The sequence below is a fragment of the Felis catus genome, chromosome F1 (genome assembly GCF_018350175.1).
Source record: "Felis catus isolate Fca126 chromosome F1, F.catus_Fca126_mat1.0, whole genome shotgun sequence".
In the NCBI taxonomy this organism is placed as follows: domain Eukaryota; kingdom Metazoa; phylum Chordata; class Mammalia; order Carnivora; family Felidae; genus Felis; species Felis catus.
Genome location: NC_058384.1, coordinates 40,725,246 through 40,749,753, shown reverse-complemented (window position 1 = coordinate 40,749,753; position 24,508 = coordinate 40,725,246). Strand labels below are relative to the sequence as shown.

Genomic DNA, 24,508 nt, shown 5'->3' with positions numbered 1-24,508 from the left:
TCGCACTGAGATAGGAAGTAGAGAGGCAAGGCTAGGCAGAAAGAAAGAACAAAGGGTCCTTGACTGAGAAAGAACTTAAGCCAAAGCTTGGAGGTAGAAGAGGACAGATTTGGGGAACTAGGGAAAGATAGGGGTCAGTGACTTCGCTAGAATGAGTGGAAGGCAGGGACACCAACACGAAAGCAGACAGAACTCAAAGGAAGATTTGCCCCAGCCAGGCCTTGGGGGTCTGTGGGTGGTTTCTGATCAGAGGAACAGGATTACTTAAGTGGTGCCACCTGCCGGCTTGGAGGGAGCTTGGGCGCAGCACCCCCTTCACCACGCCACCTCTGACCGTTCTGCCTCAACAGAACTAAGAATCCTGGGACCGCTTCGTTACTTCCAGCCTCCCCGCCACCTCCCCTACCCCACACACCAGACTACACTCTCCTATTCAGGCCCTTTTCCCTCTCCCCCTCCCGCCCCCTCTCCCTTCCAGGTGGGCCCCTCCCCTGCTCTCCAGATGTTCTGCAAGGTTTTCTACTATAAGGCCCTGCAGGCCCCAGGTTAGCAGATGTGCAGCTGAGAGGCAGGTTAATTGGGGCCAGGGGAGGCGGCTGGGGCTGGGGCTGGGGCTGGGGGCCGAGGCAGCTGCGTTGGCCCAGAAGGCCTGGTGCCTCCCGGAGGAGGCCTAGCAGACTCATTCCTGTCGGCTGCAGCTGACAGAGCAGGAAGGAAAGGGGAAGGGGCTGGGGGGCTGGCCCAGCTGGGGAACAGAGCCTCCTGACTCCCTGGCTGGGATGAATCCGGGGTTTCCTCTTCATCCCCACCCCCACCTGGAGCTCCGGAAATTATGAATGCCCCCCAGGTAGTCAGCCTTAGGAGGTGCTACCCCAGCCGCTGCTCTTTACTTCAGTTAGAGCTCCATGCCCGACAGGGCCAAGGGCTGCAGGGACAGAGATCAACCCTAAGTAGCAGGTCGTTCTAAATAATGTTATTCTTGGCTTCGGAAGGTATGACATGGCTTTTTAAAAAATGAGTTTATTTCCCATCTCTGTTGTGTTTAGATTGAGACACGTACTAAAGCGCAGCCCCAATAACACACCATCTGATGATGGAGGGTGAGAGCCCCGCTCACACCTTCTATCCGTGGATACACCGCACACAGAGTCCCGGCCCACGGCCGAAGCCACATCACCGTGCGTACCTAGCTGTACCACAGGGGCCCTGGATGCATGTGGGGTCAGAAAAGGCCTCCTGCAGGAGGAGACATCTCAGCCAAGGCCTGATGGACAAGTGGGACTTGGGCAGGCGAGCAGATGGAGAAATAGGAGGGAGTGTTGCAGGCAGAGGGGATAGCAAAGAGCAGGAGTACCGGCTGCAGCCTAGGAGGGTTACAAGTCGCTCCCTCTGACTCCAGCAAAGGCTGGGAGGGTGAAATAGGGAGAGAAGGGCAGGGGTAGCTTAGCCAAGGAGTTTGGGCTTTGTCGTAGAGCAACTGGGAGTCCCTGAAAATTTTTAAGGAGGGGAGTGACGTGTTCAGATTTGCGTTTTAAGACCCACCTGACAGCAACACGGGGGACAGGTTAAGGCAACTTCAGAATGGAAGTGGGGGCGGGGGGGGGCGCCTGGGTGGCTCAGTCGTTAAGTGTCCGACTTTGACTCAGGTCATGATCTCGTAGTTCATGAGTTCGAGCCCCACGTCGGGCTCTGTGCTGACAGAGCAGAGCCTGGAGCCTGCTTCGGGTTCTGTGTCTCCCTCTCTCTCCGTTCCTCCCCTGCTAGAGCTCTGTCTCTCTCTCAAAAAATCAATTCAAAAAAAAAACATTAAAAAAAGTTTAAAGAAGAGTGGAAGCAGGGGACCATTCAGAGGTTGTTGCAACGAGCCAGGCAATGGATGATGGCGGGCAGATGACAGTGCACAGGGGAGTAAAGGCAGGAGGATTTATTCCAAAGCAATCCGGATGGGCAGTCGCTGGGACTGATGAGATGTGGGAGTGGTGACAGAGTCAAAAATGACTGCCAAATCTCTGGATGGGGGAACCATATGAACGGTGGTGCCATTTCTTGAGACAGAATACTAGAGAAGGAGCACTCACAGGAGGGAAGATGGTGAACGTTTGGGGAAATGTTCAGTTTGCGGTACAGTTGGCTCATCCAGGTGGAGATTCCAATGGGCAAGCCATGCGCCCATCTGGGCTAGAGAGGTAGACCCAGAGCCATCAGCATGTAGGTTAACTGGGTCCATGGGCAGATAAGAAACTGCCTGGGGGACAAACTGAGGAACAGATAGAACAGAGGGACAAGGAAAGAGCCCCCAAAGAACTCCACCATTTATAGGATGGGCAGGGGAAGAGGAGTCTGCAAAGAAATTGAGGAGGGGCCAGAGAGGTGAGGGAGAGCCAGGAGATCTGAGTTCCGCGGATAGAAGCCCCGGGAACAGAGGCCTTCAGGGAGAGTGGTCAACGTTAGCATATGCTGCTACAAGATCACGTAAGGTGAGGCCTGGAAGGGGCTTGTTGGACTTGGTGAAGGTCCAGTGACCTTGGTAAGAGCCATTCTGATGGTCTGAGAGGGCCACAGAAGCCAGACTGGAAGGGACAAAATGGAGGCATCTGGCGTGGACTAGGAGGAGAGGAGAGAGAGAAAGTGGCAGCCGGAAGGGGCCTGGGGCAAAGCCTCAATAACGTACGGGTGGTCCTGCTGCTGAATGAGTATCAGTCGGTTAAAGGCACCTGGTGTGATATCTGTCACATGGGAGAAACTCAAAGAAAGTTCCTTCTTGCCCTCTCTTCTATCTCCTGCTTTCTTTCCTTCTCTTCCCTCCGTCTTTCCCAAACGGTTGCCTTGACACTGAGGCGAGGCATGGGGCCAAGGTCACCTCTTCTGATGGTCTTCTGTGGCCTCCAGCCCCAGAAAGGTGCTTCATTCTCTACTCACAGGGTGACTAAGGCAGGACCCCCTGAAAAATCCCCTGGAGAAAGAGTTAATTTCTTCTAGGAGGCATGGGGATTGGGGAGAGAGCTGGGGTGGCCAAACTTCACAAGGGGACAGAAGTGACCTCCTCTCCACGGGCTGCCAGGGCCCCCCCACCAAGGCTCAGCATCCTTTTAACAGCCACCACCCCAGAGAAACTCACCCCCACCAAGCACCGTGGGCCTTCTCTCCTCCCTCCCTACCACCCAGACCCCTCCAAGGTCCCCAAAGTCCTTGTGACCAGCTCCTTGTTTGAGTTGTTTTATTTAAGGGTGACAGGGGAAGGAACGGGCTCCAAGTCCAGAAACAGGCATTAGGACTAGCGAGGAAGAAAAGCCACCTTGGCTTGTGAGAGAGTCCCCCAGGGGGTCATATTCCAGAACAACTGATCTTAGAGCCACCTAGATGACACCTAGGCTCGTAAATAGACAGTCCCCTTTCAGAGCAAAACAGCATCTGCCGGCCTGGCCTGGGTTCCTGCTGGCTGCAGCACTACCACTAACTCGCTGGGTGACACTGAGAAAGTCACTTCCCCTCTCTGCTGCTTGGTTTCCTCACCTGCAGAAGAGGCTGTTGGACCTGCTGACCCCAACAGCGCCTTCCAGCTGGGTATTCCAAGGTCCTGTGGTCTGGGGTGGGCAGCCTCCACCCACGCAGCCTCTGCCGGTGGCCAGAGCAGGAGCCCGGTGTGTTCACAGCCTTTTCCGGTTGGCGTGTGGATTTCCACACTCCAGCAAGCGGCTGACAGCCACCTTGGCTCCAAAAGCTCATAAATGGGTGGAAAATGACTCATAGACTCTCGGAAAAGACCACATTTTCCCAGCCCCGGACAGTCTTCTCTCACCGGGATGGCGGGATAGCGGGATGGAAGGATGGCGGCAGGCTGGGGGAATGGGAAGCAGGCAGCCTGTTGCAGAGGTGCGGCCAGGGGAAGGCAGGCCGCAGGCACACGGGCGCTCTCTCCACCTCTTCCTGGCTGTGATCCGAACCTTCTCTTACCTCCTCTCTGGACTACTCTAAGGCTTCCGTGGCACGGAATTTGAACAAGATGTTGTGAGCTCCCAGAAAATGTAGAGAGTGGATTGGAGTGAGATGGGGTCAAACCCCTTCTTGCCCCCAGCCAGATGCAGGCAGTGTGATTCCAGGGAACTTTCAGAAGGAAGTGCTCTAGCCTTTCCCCATTCCTGTGGTTTTAGATAGCCAGGAAGTTCTTTTCAAAGTCTAACCTTTATGTCTCCACCCGCATCCTCCAAGAGAGTATCTGGACCTTGTGTTTCCACCCCATATGTGCAAGGGATTGCAGGGGACCAAAAAAAAGGGGGGGGTGGTTTAAGGCTTGAGGACTTTGCATAGATGGTGGGCAGTGCCGGGGCTGGGGGGTGGTGAATGGAAGGCTTAGAATGATTGTGGCCCATCTTAACTGGGGTCCAGGGAGGAGCAGCAAGCCCTAGGAGCTCCTGGACAAAAAGAACAGTGATGCTCAAATTTTAATTGCATACCAATTGCCTAGAAGGTAAAAGGATGGGTCTTGTTAAAATGCAGATTCCGAGCCACTAGGTCTGGAGTGAAGGTTGAGAGCTAACATTCTCCCACGGCTCCATGATGCCAGTGCTGCTGGCCCGTGAGCCACACGTGGAGTAGTGAGGGTCAGAACCGCAGTTCCCAGATCTGGGTCTGCCTCAGTGTCGTGGGGCAGATGACCGTAGGAACAGACCTCTGAGATCCCTCACAGCTGCCCTTCCGCACAGTCTAGGATCGGGGTCAAGAACACACATCGGCTTGGAATTCAGACGAACCATTTATCAATTCTGTGATCAACTCTCCAAACCTTAACTTTCTGTTCTATAAAATGAAAATCACGGTACCTCCTATAGAGATTTGTTGCAAGGAACAAAGGTGATGTCTGCTAAGCATTAGCCTAGAACCGGGTATCATAGTAAGTGTTCAACAAACATTAACTACCAGGACGATTCTTATCACGCCCCTACTGGGGCTTCACCTGGTTTTCATCATTTTCGTCAATTCCTGTTTTGCTTTCATACACTAATTTTATATCATGTTCACTTGCACTGACTTTCTGTCTTAGAAGCTCAAGACCACAGTGTATGGGAGGGGCAGGGTAAAGATGGGTGTCTGTGTGTGTGTGATATTCCCACAACAAACCACGAGCCACTGAAAGGCAGGCCCTTGTTTTAGGACTGGTCTCAGGAACTTTTCTGCTACAGTTCTAGGCACTCAGCAAAGCCTAAACAAACAAACCAATGGATGGATGGATGGACGAACGGATGGATGGATGGATGAATGGGCACCAGTGGTTGGATATCCTCTTTCCTCTAGACATACCCGGAACCCAGACCAGGGCTCTGCCCTGATGTCAGCTGCTCAGTGAGGGCATTAATACAGGAGGAAGGAAACTTGCCTCTGTCTTCTCTCCATGGGGGAAGGGGTCACCCACTTCTTGGCTCCACCTGGGGCCCACGTGCACCGAAACCACCTCTGAGTTATGCGCTCCCACACCGCCACTTGGGGTGCTCCTGCCTCTTTCAGATCTCTCAGGCCTAAGCCTGGGAGAGCTCCATGGGACTCAGGAGGCAGGAGGGTGAGGACACCCACAAGTCTGGGCTGAGGTGTTCCCCATGGGGCCAAGGCACCACACTGCTCCTGGGTGGCCCCGCTTGGGCCAACTCTATCCCAGACCAGCATTTACGGACGAAAAAACCTCCACAGAATCCCAGGGCCCAGCCCACCACGGACACTCTCCTAGACTCTCCAGGAGCCAAATTACCCATGTTCAGAGCTTCATCATATGCAGGGGGCTGCCCGCGTGCCCGCCCACCCACCCACCTCAGAGAGGCCTCTGCCCCAGACGAATGTAGTAATCAACTCCCGGAACCTTGAGGAGATCCAAATACAGTAGCATATAATCACGGAGCCCGAAATAGCTGTGCCAGGGAGGCCATCTGCCATCTCGGTGCGTCTCTGGGGACCCCTCAGCTGGGCCCCACAGCATGGCTGGGCCTCAGGGCCCTTTCTGGCTGGCAGGCAAGTTGGGTGGCACTTCCAATATTCACTAGATCACCTGACGGGCTCAGGGGCAGCTTGGGGGCTTCTCCATGGCAGACTGGACGTCTTCAGAATGGGATTCGGATCAGCACTGCCCTGATCTCAGGGCCTTATTCTCCCCGCAGCCTGCCAGCTTTGGACCTTACTTTGCCAGATGCCTGCACCGCTGGCCCATGGGCTACTGCTCCCTCTAAGCCCTCTGTTTTCATTCTGACTCAACCCTCAGCTCTTCACCCCATGCCCTCTCCCATAGGATGCAGGCTCGCTCGCTCTTCTCCATTGTCCACCTTCCTCCTTGTAGCCTGTTGAAGGGCGGCTCCCTAAAATGTAAGCCCATGTCCTAGTTCCCGGAACCTGTGAATGAGACCTTCCCTGGAGAAAAGGGTCTTTGCAGATGTAATTAAGACTCTCAGGGTGAGATCATCTGGATTATGTGGGTGGGCCCTAAATCCAATGGCAAGTGTCCTGATAGGAGACCAGAGAGAGATGCAAAGAGAAGAGAAGGTCACGTGAAGATAGAAGGCAGAGATTGGATGATGCGGCCCCAAAGAATGCTAGACACCAAGAGAAGTTGGAAGTGACCCTGCTGACACCTTAATCTCAGACTTCTGGGCTCCGGGACTACAAGAGAATTAATTTCTGTTGTTTTAAGCCACCCAATTTGCTATGGCAGCCCAAGGAAACAAATATATCTCTTTTCTTCCGGATTGGTTCTTAATCTTCAATGCGCACGGAATCCCCTGGAGGACTCCTTCTCCTTCTCCTTCTCCTCCTCCTCCTCCTCTTCCTCCTTCTTCTTCGTCTTCAACAAGAGAGAGAGGGAGACACAGACTCCAAAGCAGGCTCCAGGCTCTGAGCGGTCAGCACAGAACCCGATGCGGGGCTCAAACCCACGAACCATGAGATCATGACCTGAGCTGAAGTCAGATGCTTAACCAACTGAGCCACCCAGGTGCCCTGGAGGACTTCTTAAAACACAGATTGCTGGTCCCTCTGGACCAAAGATTCTGATTCAGTAGGTCTGGGGTGGGGCCTGAGAATGTGCATTTCTAACAGGTTCCCACGTGATGCTGATGCTGCTGGTCCTGGGACGACACTTTGAGAACCACTATTCTACAAGTTCTATTCATGACTGTGTTGGCCCATTCTCTCCCCCAAAAGCACCTTCCTCAACAACCCCCCTCCCCTAGTGATGGCCTCCTCCTTCCCAGGGTGCTGAGGAGAGCTGAGAAAATGCCTCCCTTGAGGGAATTCTCCAGTCCTATGTGTAACTGGCTCTTTCTTTTGAAATCCCCCAGGCCTTCCACTGGGGCCTTTTAAAGATCTGCTTCAGCGAGGCTGTGAGTGGTAAGGTAAGTCATGGTCAGGCTCTACTACCCTCACTACAAGAAGACCCTACTTAGTTCCATGCCTGACTCTAACTCTACCCCACTGGGGAATCTTGAGCAGAGCAATTTCCCTCTCAGGTGTGTCTATAAAATGGGCCATAAATGCAGATGCAACTCCTTGCAAGGGTAACATAGAAAAAAACTGTTCCTCATGAAAAGCTTCTAGAAAGATCTTTTTTTTTTTTTTAACGTTTGTTTATCTTGAGAGAGAGAGCATGCGAGTGAGCAGGGAAGGGGCAAAAAGAGAGAGGGAGAGAGAGAGAATCCCAAGCAGGCTCTGTGCTGTCAGTGCAGAGCTCAATGTGGGGCTTGAACCCACAAACTGTGAGGTCATGACCTGAGCCCAGACCAAAAGCCAGACGCTTAACCAAGTGAGCCACCCAGGGGCCCCTAGAAAGATCTTGAGTCTCCGCACAAGTAGATTGTTATTAGGCACAACCAGCCTCAGGCCCTCTCTCCAGGAGTCTGGGGGTTATGATCAAAGCCAAGGGTCTCTAGGGATCAATGCTGAAGCCAAATAATCAGCTCCAGCTTCCCCAGGCAACCAACACAAGGGCAACCTCCCCTTGTTATGGGCTGAAGAGTAATGGATTTAGGAGGTGATTAGGATTCGGTAAGGTCATGCGGGTTGAGCCCTCGAGAATGGGATTAGTGCCCCCATAAGTGTCAGGAGAGAGCCTGTGTCCTGTCTCTGCTCTGCCAAACTTGAGGGTGGAAGAAGTCAGCCGTCTGCAACTCAGGGGAGGACCCTCACCCTCCTGCTCAACCGTGTTGGCAAACTGATATCAAACTTCCAGCCTCCACAACTGTTAGAAATAAATTCCCACTGTTTACAGGCCACGCAGTCTATGGGGCTTTGTTAGAGCAGCCCAGACTGGGCTCCATTCAACCCTAGAACTCCCAGAGTAAGAACTGAAACAGCCCAATCCAGGCTTCCCGCTGCCCCCCCCCCCACAACAGCAGCGCGCACAACCCAAAGCCAACCCTGGGAGCAGGTGCTCTGGAAACATCTTGGTCCCCAGAACGCCGGAGATGACCATTCCTGAAGGCTTGTCATCTGCTTGCTCAGCAGCCTCAGAACTGGTCTTGAGAGGCAGCCCAGAACCACAGTTATGCGCGTAGATGCTGGGCCAGGCTGCCTGAGTTTTGCCCATGGCGCTGCTCTATACTCGCTGCGAGAACATTCGTCAAGTCACGTCACCCCCCTGTGCCTCAGTGGTCTGCTCATCTATGAAATGGGGCGATGAGACAGCTACGAGTAAGCATCCTGAAGGAGTGCCGTAAGGGGTAAGAGACGTAAGAAGTAGGAGCCCCTCACACATGCAAAGTGCCATCTAAGGGCTGGTTATTATCAGTCTGGCTGTGGTCGTCCGTCTGGGGGGACGACTGTCCCTTGGAGGGCGGTCAGAGGTATGGAATGAGGGGGACCTGCTCAAAAGCCCCTTGTTTCACCTTTTCTAATCCTTGTCCTCACAGAACCTCTCGCACTGGCCAGAATGGTTTCACCGTTTTCTCCTGGAGTAGCTCAAGCCTTTCCTCCTCATTCCCCCTCACAGATTCCCAGGAGGCCAGAAGCATTCAGAAGGATGCTCTCCATTTGCACAGAGAGAGAAACAGAGACCCGGAGAGAGGAAGCACACAGCAATCATAAGCGATGGAGAGACAGGGTCAGTAACCCCATTAGGACATTCTTGTATCTCTGGAGCATGACACCCTTCCTCTGGGGACACCTGTCTGCCAGTCACTTCATTTGACCCTCCCACTTTAAAGAGAGGGAACTTTAGGCTCAGAGAGGGGAGGAGACTTGCCCATGGCCTCGCTGCTTCTTAGTGACAGAGCCAGGACTTAAATCCAGGTCTCTGGATCCTAAAGCATTGTGTCTTAGAGGCCGTGTTAAGAGATGGAGGTTAAGAATATGGTACTTTGGAATCTGTAGTGCAGTAGAATGCCAGCTCAGTGACATTCTAGCTGTGTGATCTTGGGCAAGTTGCTTAACTTCTCTGGACTTTAGTTGCCCCATCTATAAAATGAGAATGATAGAAGCTACTTTATAGGGATTTCAGGATTATATGAGATATGAATGTGCTCAGCATTTTGAAGGGTGATAAGTGGGAGCCGCTCCTCCCTTCCCACATCACCCTGAGCCCAGCTGCCTTCCCATGCACACAGGCACGCCCCTACCCCCACATACGTCTGTCCACCTCTGACTTCTCCATCTCTTCCCCCTCCGAAGCAGGCAGCCAATGTGTTTTAGATTGGCTGGCTTGCGCTGAGAGGGTTGTGGTGGTTCTAACTTGGGTTTCAGTTTGGAGTCTGGCACTGCTCTTGATTAATTTCCCCAGCTCGGCACAATGTTGGCCAGTTTCATGTGGCTGTCCTTTGCAATTATGCATTTCTCCCCGTAGGGTGTCCAAGATTGGGCTGTTTTCCTGTTTTCTCCCCTTTATTCCTGCCACTGTGCTTTTCTGATTCTTCTCCAGGGACCCGCCAGCCTGCATTTCCTGGGCCCCGCCCCAGCCCAGTCCTGAGGTCTTTCTGGGCTGTTTTTCTGCTTTTCCATGCACTCTCCCCCTTGCCCTGCCTCACCCCCACCCAGTTTCTATTTTCCCCCAGGCTCCACTGGCTTCCCGTGGTTTCTCTTGGCCTTGGCTCAAGCCTGGCGTGACACATCTGGCATTGCCATCCTCTCCCTCCCACACTGGTTGGGGAAGAAGCAAGTGTATCCAGGGAGGTGGTATTGTGGGGCTGGGTCCTACCCACCCAGGTGCCAAGCCAAACAGCCCATGCACCATGTGCAACTGCTTACCTAGGGCCCTATCCCCTAACCTAACCCCACTCCTGACTAATCCAAACCCACTTTCTACTCCCCGGTATCTGGTTCTAGCTGGTAGAAAGTGAACCATGGGACAGAACCTTCTCTGTGGTTCCAGGAATGTCCACAAGAGTCTGTGCAGGGACCCTCCCTTTCAGAGGTGAGGAACAGCCCTTTCCAGGGACCTGAGCCCCTAGGTGCTCTGGGGAGGACGTACCACCTGGCATGGGCAGGGATGTGTCTCCTATATACTACCTCCCTGATCCACTGACTTCCTACAGGAAGGAGGAAATTTCTAGTTGTTGGTATTTGTCAGGAGGGAGGGAGGACCACCCAGTGACGGCCACCAAAAGTGACTTGCTTTCCTTGCAGCCATGATGGAAAGGGCACAGCCTTTGGAGCCTAACAACCCTGGGGGGATAGCCCTGCTTTTCCCACTCGCTAACTCTGACCTTGGAAGAGTCCATAAGCCTCTATTTCTTCATCTGCCAACAGAGGTGGCCCATATTAAAGAGGAGGTTTGGTGAGAAGGAAATCGAATCACGTACATAAAACATGTCATGTAGCACTGACACACGGAGGGCCTCCCACAATTGTCATTTGTTCTCACCTTCTCCTTTCAACCTAGCCACGTGGGCTGGTTTTACTGTCTCTATCTGAGACAGAGGGGCCTGAATTAGTAGGACAGGGCCTCATTTAGAGGTCCCCAGCTTCCAACAGCTCAGGATATAACCCCTACAAATAGAACCTTCGAGTTGGGTTGTGCACTCCCCCTCTTCTCCCCAGCACACACACACACACACACACACACACACAGAGTGATGTCGTACATGTAGAGTGACCCCTTTCCAGTTTGTCTGAGATGCTTACTCACCTTACTCACAGGTACCTCAAATTCAATAGGTCCACAAGGACCTCGGTGTCTCCCCTTTCCCTGTGCCCCTCCCCAGAGCGCTCATCCTCTGGGGTTCCCGACTCACTCATATTCTTACTGTGCTCTTACTATGTGCTAGGCTCTCAGTGACCAGCCTCTCTGGCCACCCAGATGTGAAAGCCAGAGACACGGCTATCAAATGGATTCCTCCTCTCCTCCAACCCCCACTTCACATCTAGTCCATACTACTAGCAGTAATAACTGTAGTAGTAGCAACAAAAGATACTGGTTGTTTTTTTTTAATGTATATTAACTCATTTCCTCCTGGCCTATCGAGGTACAGAGACGCCACCTCCAATTTACTAACAAAGAAATGAAAACACAGAAATTAACCCGCCCAAGGTCCTACAGGTGGTAAGCGAAGGAGCCGGCCCAGAACATCTGACTCTAGAGTCCATCAACGTCTTTTACCCCCACTACCCCTGCCTTTCTTCAGCTGCTATCGGGCCCCCTTGGCTTACCAGCCCCTTCACTGGCTCCACCCCTCCAGGCTGTCCTCCGTAACTGCTGCCAAAGTAATCTTTCGACGATGCAGACTCGATCACCTTGCTCTCCTGCTAGAAATTCTTCTGTGGCTCACCAGTGGCCAAATCCTTCACAAGGTTCATGGCTACTGGTGAGGCATTACCTCTTGCTCATTCCAGATCTCTCTCCACCACTGCCCTCCCCCACCCCCGGTCTCCCAACACACACACAGTGCAGCCAAACTCACTGCCTTATAGAGTCTCTAGGATTTACTTGGTTCCTTATCTTCGTGTCCTTGCATGTGCTGTTCTCTCTGCCGGGAATGTCCCTTCCTGACTCTTCACCTGGTTGATGCTTACTAATCCTTCAAGAGGCAAGTCAGGTTGCAAAGCCTCGAAAATGTGTATAAACTGAATGGATCACTGGCTAGGTAAATGAATGAGAGCATAACAGCATCACCACACATTGCAGCTGTGTGGAGTCTTCTGTTTACAAATCGTCTCACGTTTACTACATATTAGATCGTCCTGACAACTCTGCGAGATAGGCAGGGAAGGTAGTTATCCCCAACTTGAAGGTGGAAAAACTGAGGCACAGAGAGGGTAAGTGACACAATAGCGGGGATCAGAGCCAGGACTTGAAGCCAAGTTCTCTGCCTCACAGGCCAGTGCTCTCTCACAGGATGGATTGCAAGGGGCAAAAATCTATTCATGTGCCTTTAAACTGCGGGAGGAGGGGACTGGGCCTCTGTCCCCTGCCCTGACCCACCCAGACAATGGGGAGTGATAGCGCTGCAGGTGGAAGTCTTTTACCTAGCTCCCCCCAGCCACCGGGTCTGCCCATTTCTCAGAAAGTGCAGAAGAATCTGCCTTATAGCCCCAAAGCATCATGCCTAAGTCTGAAAGATGAGACCTTTGGAATCACTAAGCAGGCAAAAGATGTGATTCACAATTAAACAAACAAACCAACAAAACTTAACCTTAAAATAAGTGTGAAGTCCAGCAAAAGTCTAATGTTTTTCCCTATAAATACCTCTTTGATGCTTTGGATGAAATGTCAGAATCTGCACACAGGCGTCCCTCCATTTTTGGCTGCCCCTGCCTTGCTGGTGCCCTAAGTAAATGTTTAGTCTGCCCTCGGGTGTGGAGACCAAGCACAGGTTTTGCTGGCCTTTGGTCTTCTGATGCTGGGCTGCCTGGCCCTGTTCAGGGGTGACCTAGATGGAGGGAGAAAAGGTGCCTGGGGCCAGAGGCCCAGCACTTATTGGGATGGAAGGTGGGAAGGTGAGAGAATGAGGGGAGGCAGGGGTGGGCCCATCAGGCAGCTGGGGGCACTGGGGTGCAGACACAGAAGCAGGAGGGTAGGGAATGTCCAGGGCAGGGGTAGGAGAGGGAAGCCCTGACTCTGGGTGGGTGTGGCACAGAGTTGGCCAGGGCCCCCACGGCTGGGCCCCTCTGTCTATGGTGTAAGGGGGCCTGAATATGGGTTAGGGGAAGGAAAGCCACCTTTCCCACCTCCTTTGTCTTTCCACCTGAGGACAATCAGGACAGTTCAGAGTTGTCTGACTCCTACACCCATGGACTGGGCAGGGACCATGACAGAACCCACAGGCCAAGGATGCCAGAGGCCTTCGTCCTGACAGTGCAGGTTCACTGTGCCTCAGTTTCCCTCATGGCTAAATGTTAGGCCCACTCCTGTCTCTCAATTATGATTTCTCCCCAAACATCTGTTTACTCTCCCATCAGATGTAGGATGTACTTGAAAATTCAGTTGGCTCAGCACGCACGTATTAGGCACCGGCTATGACCCAGGCCCTGCGATGTGCACTGTGTGAATAAAAGGCAGCACCTGGCCCAGAGGATCACAGCTGGCGGGCTTAAATCACTAGATAGCACCTGCTTCTGCTTCCGCCCTTGGACTCAGTCTTGCCTCCATGATGCCCCTACTGGGTGAGAAAGGAACTGCAGGGCTCCTTGAAGAGATGGCTCTGTCCTGGGTGGCCAGTGAGACTCTCAATGCAGTCCCACCCCCAAGTAGGGGAAATGGGTGTCTGAGCCCAGCCCTGCCCCCGAGCCCTGGGGGCTAGAGCCGTTTAGGTGGGGTGGGGGGAGAGAGCTCCTTCCTGACACTTCTTTGAGGCGGCAATCTCCAACCTCCGCCCCCGGGGCTCCATGGCAGAAAGCCAGACACCCCAGGACCGCTGTCCCGGTGGCCCCACCTAGGGAGGCCCCATTCCCACAGTCCTCCGGTGGGGGCCTAGAGCCCTCCTTCCCGAATGCAAGAGTACACATACACACGCTGTCGACAACAAAACCCCTGAAAAAATCCAAAGCCTGGAGCAGCTTTCTGTCTGGAACATGGGGTGAGAACGGGGTGGGGGGGGGGGTGGTGTGCACAGAAAGGAGGGGAAGACGAGGCAGGGGGCCTGGGACTGTGAGTCAGGCCCCAGGAAGCTGGCGCCCCAGCCCAGCCCTCCAGTGACTCACAGAGACTGCAGGCTCCGCAGCTCCCACAGCGCCTCTGCGGGGATTCCTCCCAGCTGGTTGTTCTGCAGCATCCTGTAAGGGGAGGAAAGGGCTTGGAGGACCCACACAGCGTGCGCGGAGCTGGGGGATCCTCCCTCCACCCCTGACCCGTGCCACACCCCTCCCTCCTGCCCCAGCTGCCGTGCCCCAGAGTGTCCTGTGCCCTGCCCCGTTAGTGGGGTGTCAGAGGCTGCCGAGGCACTGCGGACCGTGCAGGGGGCTGGGAGGGTGTCTCAGGAGGGCTTCTGGGACGAGGCAGGGCTGAAGAGGACCGTGGAGAAGAAGCAGAGAAGACAGTTGGGGAAGCAGTGAGAGGCGAGCGTCAGTACACTTGCAATTCTGTCACGATTTGGCCAGGAAGGACACTGGGAGATGTCCGCTTTCTCCCCAGGCATGTTTCCCTGTCTATGCACCTGAAAAACTGAAGATGTCTTTGGGGAAGGGGAGGATATGGATGAAGGCAAGACTCCCCCCCCCCCCAGGGTGGCAGGGGCCCAGGCAAATATATTTTTGTGGAATCCGTGTCTACAGAAACAATTTGAGGCACCCCGGATCAGCATGTCAGAGGCGGGCTGCTCCTCTGGAACTGGCCTGGCTGCAGGTCCCCAGGACGACCCCATAGGTAAGAGTCCTGGAGCTCTTCTGGGCACCTGGGAAACCTCATGCGCAGGGCAGAGGGTCAGGGAGCACGCAGAGGGGAGAAACGGAGGCCTGGGTTGTCCCTCTGGGTGGCACTGTTGACCCCAGCATTCCCCAGGCATCACAACTGGCCTTCAAAGGTTTGAGCAAGGCACAGGGAATCTAAGACAGGGGGCGCTGAGCAAGGATCCTGCTTGCCTATATCTAAGGGAGGGAAAAAAAGCCCCTGGCAGTTGCCATCTGAATGCTCTTTACCTGTAGGCCTGGAGAGCTGGGCCCCAGAAATGAGGACGAGGGGGGCACATAGGGTGCAGGCGCTCCGGAGTCCAGGAAATAGGGGGGAATAAGGAAGGAAGCTACCGAGTGCCCCAGGCGGAGGGAGTGGGCCCTCCCCCAACCCGGGCTGCCCTCACAGCACCTTGCCCTGTGCCACCCGGGCCAGGCACGGCCCCAGAGACTAGGGCCGGGTGCCTCGGGAACCTGGAGCGAATGAGCATTCAGTGAGCCCTACTGCGTGCCAGCTATGTCACCCATCCTCCCATTTAGGCGACTTGTCAACCCATCTTTCAGAGGGGAAGGCTCAGAGGAGAGAGGCATCTTGCTCAGGATCGCTCAGGGACGATCACCACGCTTCCGGAAAAGTAGCTCATTTCCTAAGCTTTAAGCCGAAAAACCGTAACAGCTCATGTGCCTGGTCGTAGAGCTTTGTATGTATTGACTCAAACTTATCCCACAGGGTTTGGTCCCAGAGTCCAAGCCCCTAACCGTTACACACATGGCCTCTGTCATGACGGCAGGGGACAGCGACAGCCAGAAAATGCCTAGCGGTAAGATGATGCGCCTAAGTAGTTACTGATGCCTCCTCTGTGACTGTCCTGGTCAGAGCCACACCTGTTATCTCTCCTGAACTCCTTTTCTACATACAGAAGAATCCCAAACATGCACCAAACCACTGCACCACAAGAACAAAAGACTGTTGCCCTCGCTGTGGGCACGGCCTGGAGCCTGAGAAGAGCCCCCAAGGCAGGCAAAGCCGAGGAAGGGGGAAGAAGAGAAGAGACAGACCCTGAGCGGGGAGAACCGGGGACTTGGGAGTGGGGTCCTCCCTGCCCCGAGGCTGGGTGAGTGTGGCTTGAATAGAGGGCCAAGCAGGGCCCCTTCCTGTTCATAGCCTGTGCTCCTGAAGGTCTCTTCGCCTCCACTGGCCCCTCCAACCAGATTCCACACAGCACAAGATGGGACCTTTCCAATTCCAGTGTTGCCTCAAAGGTAGAATTTAAACCTGTGCCTCCCAGGCTTCCTTACAGTATAACAGTCACACTGCAGGCTTTGAAGTCCCACAGCCCTGAATTTGTGTCCTCAGCGCTGCCTCTCTCCAGCTGTGTGATAGCTGCAAGCTACTACTTAAACTCTGCGGGCCTTAGTTTCCTCCTCTGTTAATTGGGGATAATGCTAATGACCGTAGGCGCTGATTAAACGGATTCAACCAAATAACCCCTGTAGAGCACTTACGGCAGTATTTCACACAAAGGAAGAGCTCAGTCACGTGTCAGCTGTTATTACTATGATCAAATAGTTTTATCACGTACTAGATGACGTGAGTAGGTCACTTGCCCTCTCTGGGCCTCAGTTTCCTCATCTTTCAAAGGAAGAGCCTACCAGACCGATGCAGAAAACCTCACTCAGTTACAATATTCAGTGCCCCAGGACATTTCCTGCCCTCTGCCCTGCCTAGTACTTCTTCCAGACATGTTGACCTCTGGCATCGCAAGAGTGGAAACTTAAAAAAATAAATAAATAAGTAAATAAAATAAGGAGTGGAAACTTCACTTGACTTGCCCTGATTCTCACCAGAGGCCTCAGGATGCCTGGAGCAAGGATACAAGAGACATGATGGTTGGGCAAACAGGAAGGGACGCCCACCCCCTCCAGGGGCCCCAGAGGCTGCATCTAGCCCCTCCGCAGGCAGAACGGGCCTCCCCTGAGCTTGGCAATGCATCTCTACCCCCATCACCCCCCTCAGATCCCCCCTGCCCTTTCCTCTGTCAAATCCCAGATCCAGAAAGATCTTGAAGTTCCCCGAATTGTACCTCCCTCCCAAGCCAGATGCTGTAGCATCTTCACAGGGCACTTAATCACCCTTCCAAGTGCCAGGGAAATCGGTGCCTCTCCAGACGATTCATCCCATGCCAGGCAGTCTGGTCTGTGTGTCAAGAAAGTCTTCGCTTTCATGGAATCAAAACCCACTAAGCTGAAGGTCGCCATGGCGGCTGGCGGTTCTGCCGCTCTCTCCCTTGCTGTCCCTGGCCTCATTTCCCAGCCATCACCCCTCTACTGAACCACAAGTGGATTGTCAAAGCTGGAAGTACCTTTAGAAAGGAAGAGCCCTTTTGCTTTCCAAATGACGAGGCGGGGGCTATTTAGATGCGATGTTTACAGAAAATGGGTTGTTCATAAAAACCAAATTCACACGGGCAAAAAAAAAAGAAAAACAAGTGACCTGCCCTCAGTTGCAAAGCAAACTCATGGCAGAATCAGGCGTAGAGCCCATGTCCCATCTCCTAGGCCACTGCTTTCGGGAGCACATTTCCCTGCGTCTCTCACTGGCCCTCGTTCTGTCTGGTGAGCCGGAGTCCGTCTAACGCACTGCGTCTCAACCCTGGTTGTGCATTAGAACCACCTGGGAAGCTTTTCCTAAATCCCAGTGTCCAGACCACAGTGCAGCCCGATTACTCTCCGGGGCCGAATCTCTGGGTGAGGGGACGTTAGGCATAAGTTTTGCAAGGGCGCCTCTAATGAACAATCATTAGTCTAGGGGAAGTCTAGCCCTTAGACCGATCCCTGGGTCACCTGGGAAGCACCACTGGGAAACATCTGTCTGGCCTGAGAGGCATTTGGGGACAGGAACCATGAGTGTGAATAGCTAGAAGGTTCCAGAGAGGCGATCCACCAGTGGGTTGACAAAGGTCCTTCCTTTGGTTCTGTGGAGGGGCCTTGGGGTCACCGGGGTGGGCAGGCAAGCTAGAGCCTGGGCTCTACTCACCCCCCTCATCCAGTTCATATCCTCCCTCCCCTGTCTTATTTTTCAGGACTTCCACACAAGGTGTTTGTGTTTTAAGTTTCTCCAGGTAAACATGTTGGAAAATGTATTCCAGCATCCGCTTTTTAAAGGTAAGAAAACTGATGCCCAGGGAGAGGAAGCCTGAGTGTCCTCCATGGCACCTGTTCTGGGATCTGCTGCTCACGTGACCCACTTCCGGACATCCAGTCTTTTGACAGGACAAGGGCAGTAGGCCCCACCTGCTGGAGAAGAAAGGCTCAGAGGGTCTCCCTGGGTTCCTGGAGCCTCCAGCAGCCTTCTCCCATGAGCCAAGGGGAAGGGTCCCCCAAAACAACTCGCAAGTCTCTCCTCCCTAGGTCCGTTCGTTCATTTCATCAACACCAGTGGAGCCCCAATTCTGGGCCAGGCATGGCTGCTGTCCAGCCGGGAGAGTGAGCACAGTCAGCGTCAACCTAAGACCACCCACTGCAGCATGATGAGGGCAACACGAGAGGCCCTCAGGGGCGGGGCCTGAGAGGTACTCACTCCTCCCCACCCCTCTGTGGCCTCAGGCCAGGGCTTCCGTTGGGATTGAGCCCCGGCTCCTGGAGGCAGCCCGATGCCCTTTTCCAGCCTCGATCTTTAACAACATGGCATGAGCCAGGAACCCCAAGCCACAGCCTCCCAGAGATTTGGGGGCTCAAACCAGGAGTAGAGAGTCTGGGGAAAATCTCTCGCCCAGCCTCTTGAGGGCATAGAGCGGAGGCAAGTCCTTGAACTGTCAAACCCCTCTGTTTCCCAGGTCTGGGTCTGTTGAGAAGCAACCGAGGCCCAACGGGAGTCTTTCTGGATGGCCCAGACCAGCCTAACATAGACAGGGGTGCAGGCCTCAGCAGCAAAGACACCAAGGTTCAAGCCTCACGCAGCTCTCTGGGAGGGGGGCAGCTGTGGGGGAAGAAACTTGTGAGGGAAGAGGCAGCTGGGGCACACACACGCATAGACTCTCTCTCTCTCTCTCCTTTCCTCTCCCCCTCCCTCTTTCCTCTCTCTACCCCCCTCCCTCTCTCCCTCTCTTCTTCCCTCTCTCTTTCTCTCTCCCACCCTCTCTCTCTCTTCTTCTCCCTCTCCTTCCCTCCTGCCCTCACTATTTCTCTCTCTCTCCCTCCCTCCTGCCCTCACTCATTCTCTCTCTCTCTCCCTTCCTCCCTCTCTATCTCCCTCTTTCTCTCCCTTTCTTCCTCTCTCCCCCTTCCTCTCTCCCTTCTCTCTCTCTCTCTTTCTGCCTCTTCTGCTTCCTCTGTATGAGGCAGGAGCCATTTAGGGCATGACAGCCTCCTAGGGGTCAGCTCCACACCCTGAGACTGTGGGTCAGGATACAGGAGCTCTGGCCTCAGCTGTGCCCTCACCCTGACAGGGCACACAGGGCAGGTGCCCTCAGGGGGGCAGGCGCTTTCCCACACACCTGCAGCAACAAAAACTTTGCTCCCCTCAGGACAGCTCAGATGCAGGAGCAGGGTCTGGGCCTTCATAACTCTACAGGACACACATGCCCCCATACAGTCTTTTTATTATTATTATTATTATTTTTAATGTTTTTATTTATTTTTGAGACAGAGAGAGAGACAGAGCATGAGCAGGGGAGGGGCAGAGAGAGAGGGAGACACAGAATCCGAAGCAGGCTCCGGGCTCTGAGCTGTCAGCACGGAGCCCGACGCGGGGCCCGAACTCACCGACCGTGAGATCGTGACCCGAGCTGAAGTCGGACGCTCAACCGACTGAGCCACCCGGGTACCCCTGCCCACGTGTAGTCTTGAGAGAAGGCCTGAGGCTGGAAATTCCCCGCAGGGCTGGTTCTCTGCCAGCCTGGTGACCAGAGCCTGTGGGGTTGAAGAGTTGGAAAAGCAGCAGAGGGAGGAGAGGATCCAAGAGTAATACCTCCAGGTCAGGCGTGGGGCTGCGGCGGGAAGGACAGAGGGAGGCGTCTGCCAGAGTCACTTAGGCGAAGACCGGAGAGGGAGCCCCCCTTCCCTTTTTCGTCCTTCGCTTTTGAGAGCAAGGAGGCAGAGTGTCCCGCAGGGAGAGGCAGGCCTCAGAGAAAGGAAGACGCGGTTCGGGTGAGAGTCCCAGACCCAGAGAAGACAGGGCAGCAGCTAAAGTGACAGTCTCCCGGGACAAAAAGAGATTATTCTGCTGATGGTGCGCTTTACGGCTCTAGTTTTCTTACGGGTCTGGAAATGGAAGGACACTGCAGCAAAAGAAACAACAGGAGGCATCAGAAAGTACTTCCTGCCCAGATGCACGAAGAATCCCCTGCTGCGAAGCACTTGGGTCAGAGAATAAGCTCCCAAGACCACCCAACTCATCTCTAAAGTAGAGAACTCTGCAGTCAAAGTCCTGACACAAGGGTTTGGGGGGACCAGGTGGGTCTTCAAGGAGGAGGCAACATGGGGGTCAACGGCAGAGCGGGGTGTGGGAGGTCTGGCTGTCCTGGGCTCCAACCAGCAGCCTCTCCTGGCCGCCCAGCTCACTGAGCCAAGGGCGCCAGTTTGCAGAAAGGGGGCGGGAGTCTTGCGGTTTCTCCAAGGCTTTGATTTATTGCCTAATGCAGGCAAAGAAGAAAGAGGAGGCTCATCTCTAAGCCGGAGACTTAGGAACGGGACAGGAGTCTCACATCTTCTGAAGGCCCAGCAAACAGAGCCCGCTCTCTAATCCTAGCTGCAGGTCTGAGCCTGCCACTGGGCACAGACACGCCACCAAGCAGGCTGCTTGCACTGTGCGTCTGGTTCAGGATGCCTCCCCATACCCCCGGGCAGCAATGTTGATGGGGATCAAGACAGACTGAGAGGAGGAGCAGGAAGAAGGAGAAGTGAGGGGCGGGGCACAGAGAGGCGGAGGGAGGGAGAGCAAGGTCTGAGACAGAGAAGAGGAAGGCCGCAGTGACAAGGAGACTGAGGCTGGGGAGAGACGCTGGAGGACCCAAGGGCATCGCAGAGGGTGCGGGAAGGACAAGCCTGGAGTCAGAGACTCAGCGGCGGATCCAGAGAGAGGCTAAAGGCCAGAGGTGTCAGAGACCAACAACATGAAAAAGAAGAAAGCGCTTAGGGGCGCCTGGGTGGCTCAGTCGGTTAAGCCTCTGACTTCGGCTCAGGTCGTGATCTTGCAGTTTGTGAGTTTGAGCCCCGGGTCGGGCTCTGTGCTGACAGCTCAGAGCCTGGAGCCTGCTTCAGATTGTGTGTCTCCCTCTCTCTCTGCTCCTCCCCACTTGTGCTCTGTCTCTCTCAAAAATAACAAATAAGCATTAAAAAAAATTAAAAAAAAAAAAGAAGAAAGTGCTTAGCCATGGACCATGGACTGTTTGTTGATCATCGAAAAGCCTGAAGCCATAGGCCAAGGGGCGGGGCCGTTACTAGCCCATAAACAACAAATTAGAAAAGATATTCTTTTCTAGATGGATACGGCCCCAACCCAGGCACAGGACTGTATTTAAGCCCCCTTCTTACCCATTCAGCCAGATGCTCTTGTGCAGGCAACAGCCTGCTCAACCGTACAAAGAAGATCCGTAGGTCAAGTGAGGGCCGAGGGAGTAGCAGCGCTGGGGAATGGCTCACCGGTACGGGAAAGCTCCAAGTGCTCATTCTACTACTCCAGGATCAGCCTTCCAGATCCTCAACAGCCCCTGTGGTGATGTGCCTCCCCAGGAACCTCTCCTACCCACCTCAGACTCTGGGCACCCACTTCCCTCTACGTCCTCTCAGCCTCACTCATCGTACGAACATGAAGGGGGCCTTGTGGGAGACAGTCTTGGCTGGGACAAAATGAGCCACGGTTTGGGATGGAAGGAGATAGGTGTCTCAGCTTTCCCTTCTCTAGAAGGAACCAGTGGTTGAGTAGCAAGGGGCAAAGTTCGTGAAATAACATAAGGTCCTCTCCAACTCTCAGCTTCCTTTTTGCTTTAAAGGAAAGTCGAAAGGAGCCGGGACGAAGGAGCCTGAAAACCAAAGGCAGAGAGATATTTACACCGGGAATGGGGACTCAGAGCTGTAGCTGCAGAGAAAGGTTGGGTCTCAGGAGAAAGAACAGCCAAGGAAATCCAGTCTGGATTCCTCTTCCCCTGGCCTGAGATGTCTCAGAGAGAGCAAAGACCTATGCTGCTGGCCGCGATTCACATCACACACACACACACACACACACACGCACATACGCATACACATACACACACTTCACCTCCCTGGAGGGCTGCCATAACTATCCGGTGCAATTAAATGTTCGTTCACAAATCAGAAGGTTTGTTATAAAAAAGGTGAAAGCAAAGCTAGGGAAATCACAATTAAAATGAGAAGTAAAGATGAGGAAATTAGCAAGCTTGTGACGAATCGAGACTCACATCTCTGTGTAAAATGGAGATTACTTATACTTACAGGATTTTCAGGCTGTAGAGGCCAGAGAATGCTTGTCCTGGGATGTGTGAGAGATGGTTCCCTGAGAGCCGCCTGCAAATCAGGAAGAAGGGTCAGTGATGTCGGCAGGGAGCCCACAGGGGATCTGGGAGGGGAAGGCAGGGGTGAAAACTACCACTTGCTGAGATCTTCAATGTGTTCGATACCTCACACCCATTCTCGCCGCTCACAATTACCCTGCGTGGTGCCTAGCATTATCCCCAAATTTCAAAGGAGGAATTTCTGAGGGGTCAAGTTCTTTCCTCTAAGGGTGACAGAGATAGGCAGTGCCCAACTTGGTGTTCTCACTCGGACCTCACTCACTTCCACGGTCCTGTTCTTCCCGCTCCACAGTGTCCCATCCCGTCCCCTGCCAACCTGGATTACCCACCACTGCCCTCACCTGCTGGACTGCACTGCATCCCGTCACCAAGGGAGGGCTGGGCACAGACAGGGTGGGACCTTGTCTCCCCATGCCCTCAGCGACACAGCTAACCCACGCTAATCCAGGAGGGTTAGGAAATGGAGTTTGGGAATTAGCTTAACATTCGGGCCTAATTAGGCGTCTCCGCATTCGTCATGGGGTGATCGCCAGTTCTAAAAGGAGCAAATGTGACGGAATATACTTAATGCCCAAACCGGACTGAACAGAGTTGAACCGTGGATGATGCGGAAGGCACTTGGGAGCTCCCAAGTCCCCAGTGACATTATTATGCACCTCAGTTCCTACAGAGAGGCTGCCGATAAACAGGCTGACATACCTCTAAAGCTGTTTTTTCTTTCTTTTTTTAAAAATATATCTTTGTTAAGAATCTTGTTATTTGGCATTTGTTGTTTAAAAAACAAAACAAGGGGGGCCTGGGTGGTTCAGTCGGCTAAGTGTCCACCTTCGGCTCAGATCATGATCTCACGGTTGGTTCGTGAGTTCGAGCCCTCATCGGGCTCCGTACTGACATCTTGGAGCCTGGATCCTGCTTCTCAGATTCTTTGTCTCCCTCTCTCTCTCTCTGCCCCTCCTCCCCCTCAAAAGTATAAATAAATATTAATTTATTTTTAAAAACAAAACAAAAATGTGTGGCAAGACATCATGATATTTGGGGTCCCCAAGCTTGGATTCTAGAGGTGGGCTTTCGCCATGGAAGGGTCCTAGAGATGGAACCTTTAAAATGGGCCCAAGCCCTTTGCAGGGACCTAAAGGTGGAAGGACCAGCCTTCGGTTCTCAGGGTGTATAGATCACCTGCCCCAGCTCCTCAGCCTTCACACCTGCCTTTCACTCCACCTTAGAAGGCCCCTGGCTGCCCCTCATTCTGTCACCTCCTTTGAAAACTGGCTTGGGGTCCCTGGGTGGCTCAGTTGGACCCTTGATTTCGGCTCAGGTCATGATCTCATGGTTCGGGAGCATGCTTCAAATTCTCTTTCTCTCCCTCTCTTTCTGCCCCTCCCCACCTCCAACAAATAAATAAACTTAAAAAGAAGAAAGAAACGGGGTGTCTGGGTGGCTCAGTCGGTTGAGCATCTGACTTCGGCTCAGGTCATGATCTCACAATTTGTGGGTTCGAGCCCCGCATCAGGCTCTGTGCTGACAGCTCGGAGCCTGGAGCCTGCTTCGGATTCTGTGTCTCCTTCTCTCTCTGCCCCTCCCCCGCTCACGCTTTGTCTCACTCTGTTTCTCAAAAATAAATAAATGTAAAAAAATTTTTTTAAAAAAAAGAAGAAAGAAGGAAAGAAAGAAAGAAAGAAAGAAAGAAAGAAAGAAAGAAAGAAAACTGGCTTACTACTCCCCACCAAGAAGGCTCCTTCTCCGTGGGCCAGCCCACCGCACCCGCACCCTGAGCCCTTCCTTACACAGAATGCCCCAGGCGCCCACACTCAGCAGCCACCCCACCTACTAGCTCCTGGGCACAGATCTGCTGCCTCACCGGGAAGCTCCCCGAAGGCAGAGGGAAGGTCTTCTATCTTGTTTTCCTCCCGAGCACCTTGAGCTTGTCTTTCACACAGAGGGGGAGCTCAATAAGTATGTGGTCTAGAAAACCCTGCGGTGGCCCTGGGGGGTTAATGGGATCCTATCTCCAGCAGGGCCAGGCTGACTGCCTTTGGGGCGAGTACTGTCCGAGGGTGGAGATGGGAAATCTGTTAGGGGAGCAGGGGGGCCGGGGTGGAGGTGGAACTGCGAGTGTTTTCAGAGCCAGGAGCCCACGCTTTGCACAGTTGAAGCAAACCTTAGTAGAGCCCCGCGGATCGACAGTGGGG

General features: G+C 53.7%; 1 protein-coding gene across 5 annotated transcripts in view; it reads right to left on the bottom strand.

Annotated features, from left to right (window-relative positions):
* The window catches only part of LGR6 (leucine rich repeat containing G protein-coupled receptor 6), a 121,221-nt gene that overhangs the window by 67,858 nt on the left and 28,855 nt on the right, over window positions 1-24,508 (bottom strand). For 4 of the 5 annotated variants that reach the window (XM_011290944.4, XM_023247375.2, XM_023247377.2 and 1 more), the window contains exons 3-4: window positions 22,240-22,311; window positions 14,104-14,175 (exon numbers count right to left, since the gene is read on the bottom strand). In XM_011290944.4, the coding sequence (XP_011289246.3) occupies window positions 14,104-14,175; window positions 22,240-22,311 (144 nt within the window). The remainder of the gene's footprint in view (window positions 1-14,103; window positions 14,176-22,239; window positions 22,312-24,508) is intronic. The other variant, XM_023247376.2, reaches the window with a different exon arrangement.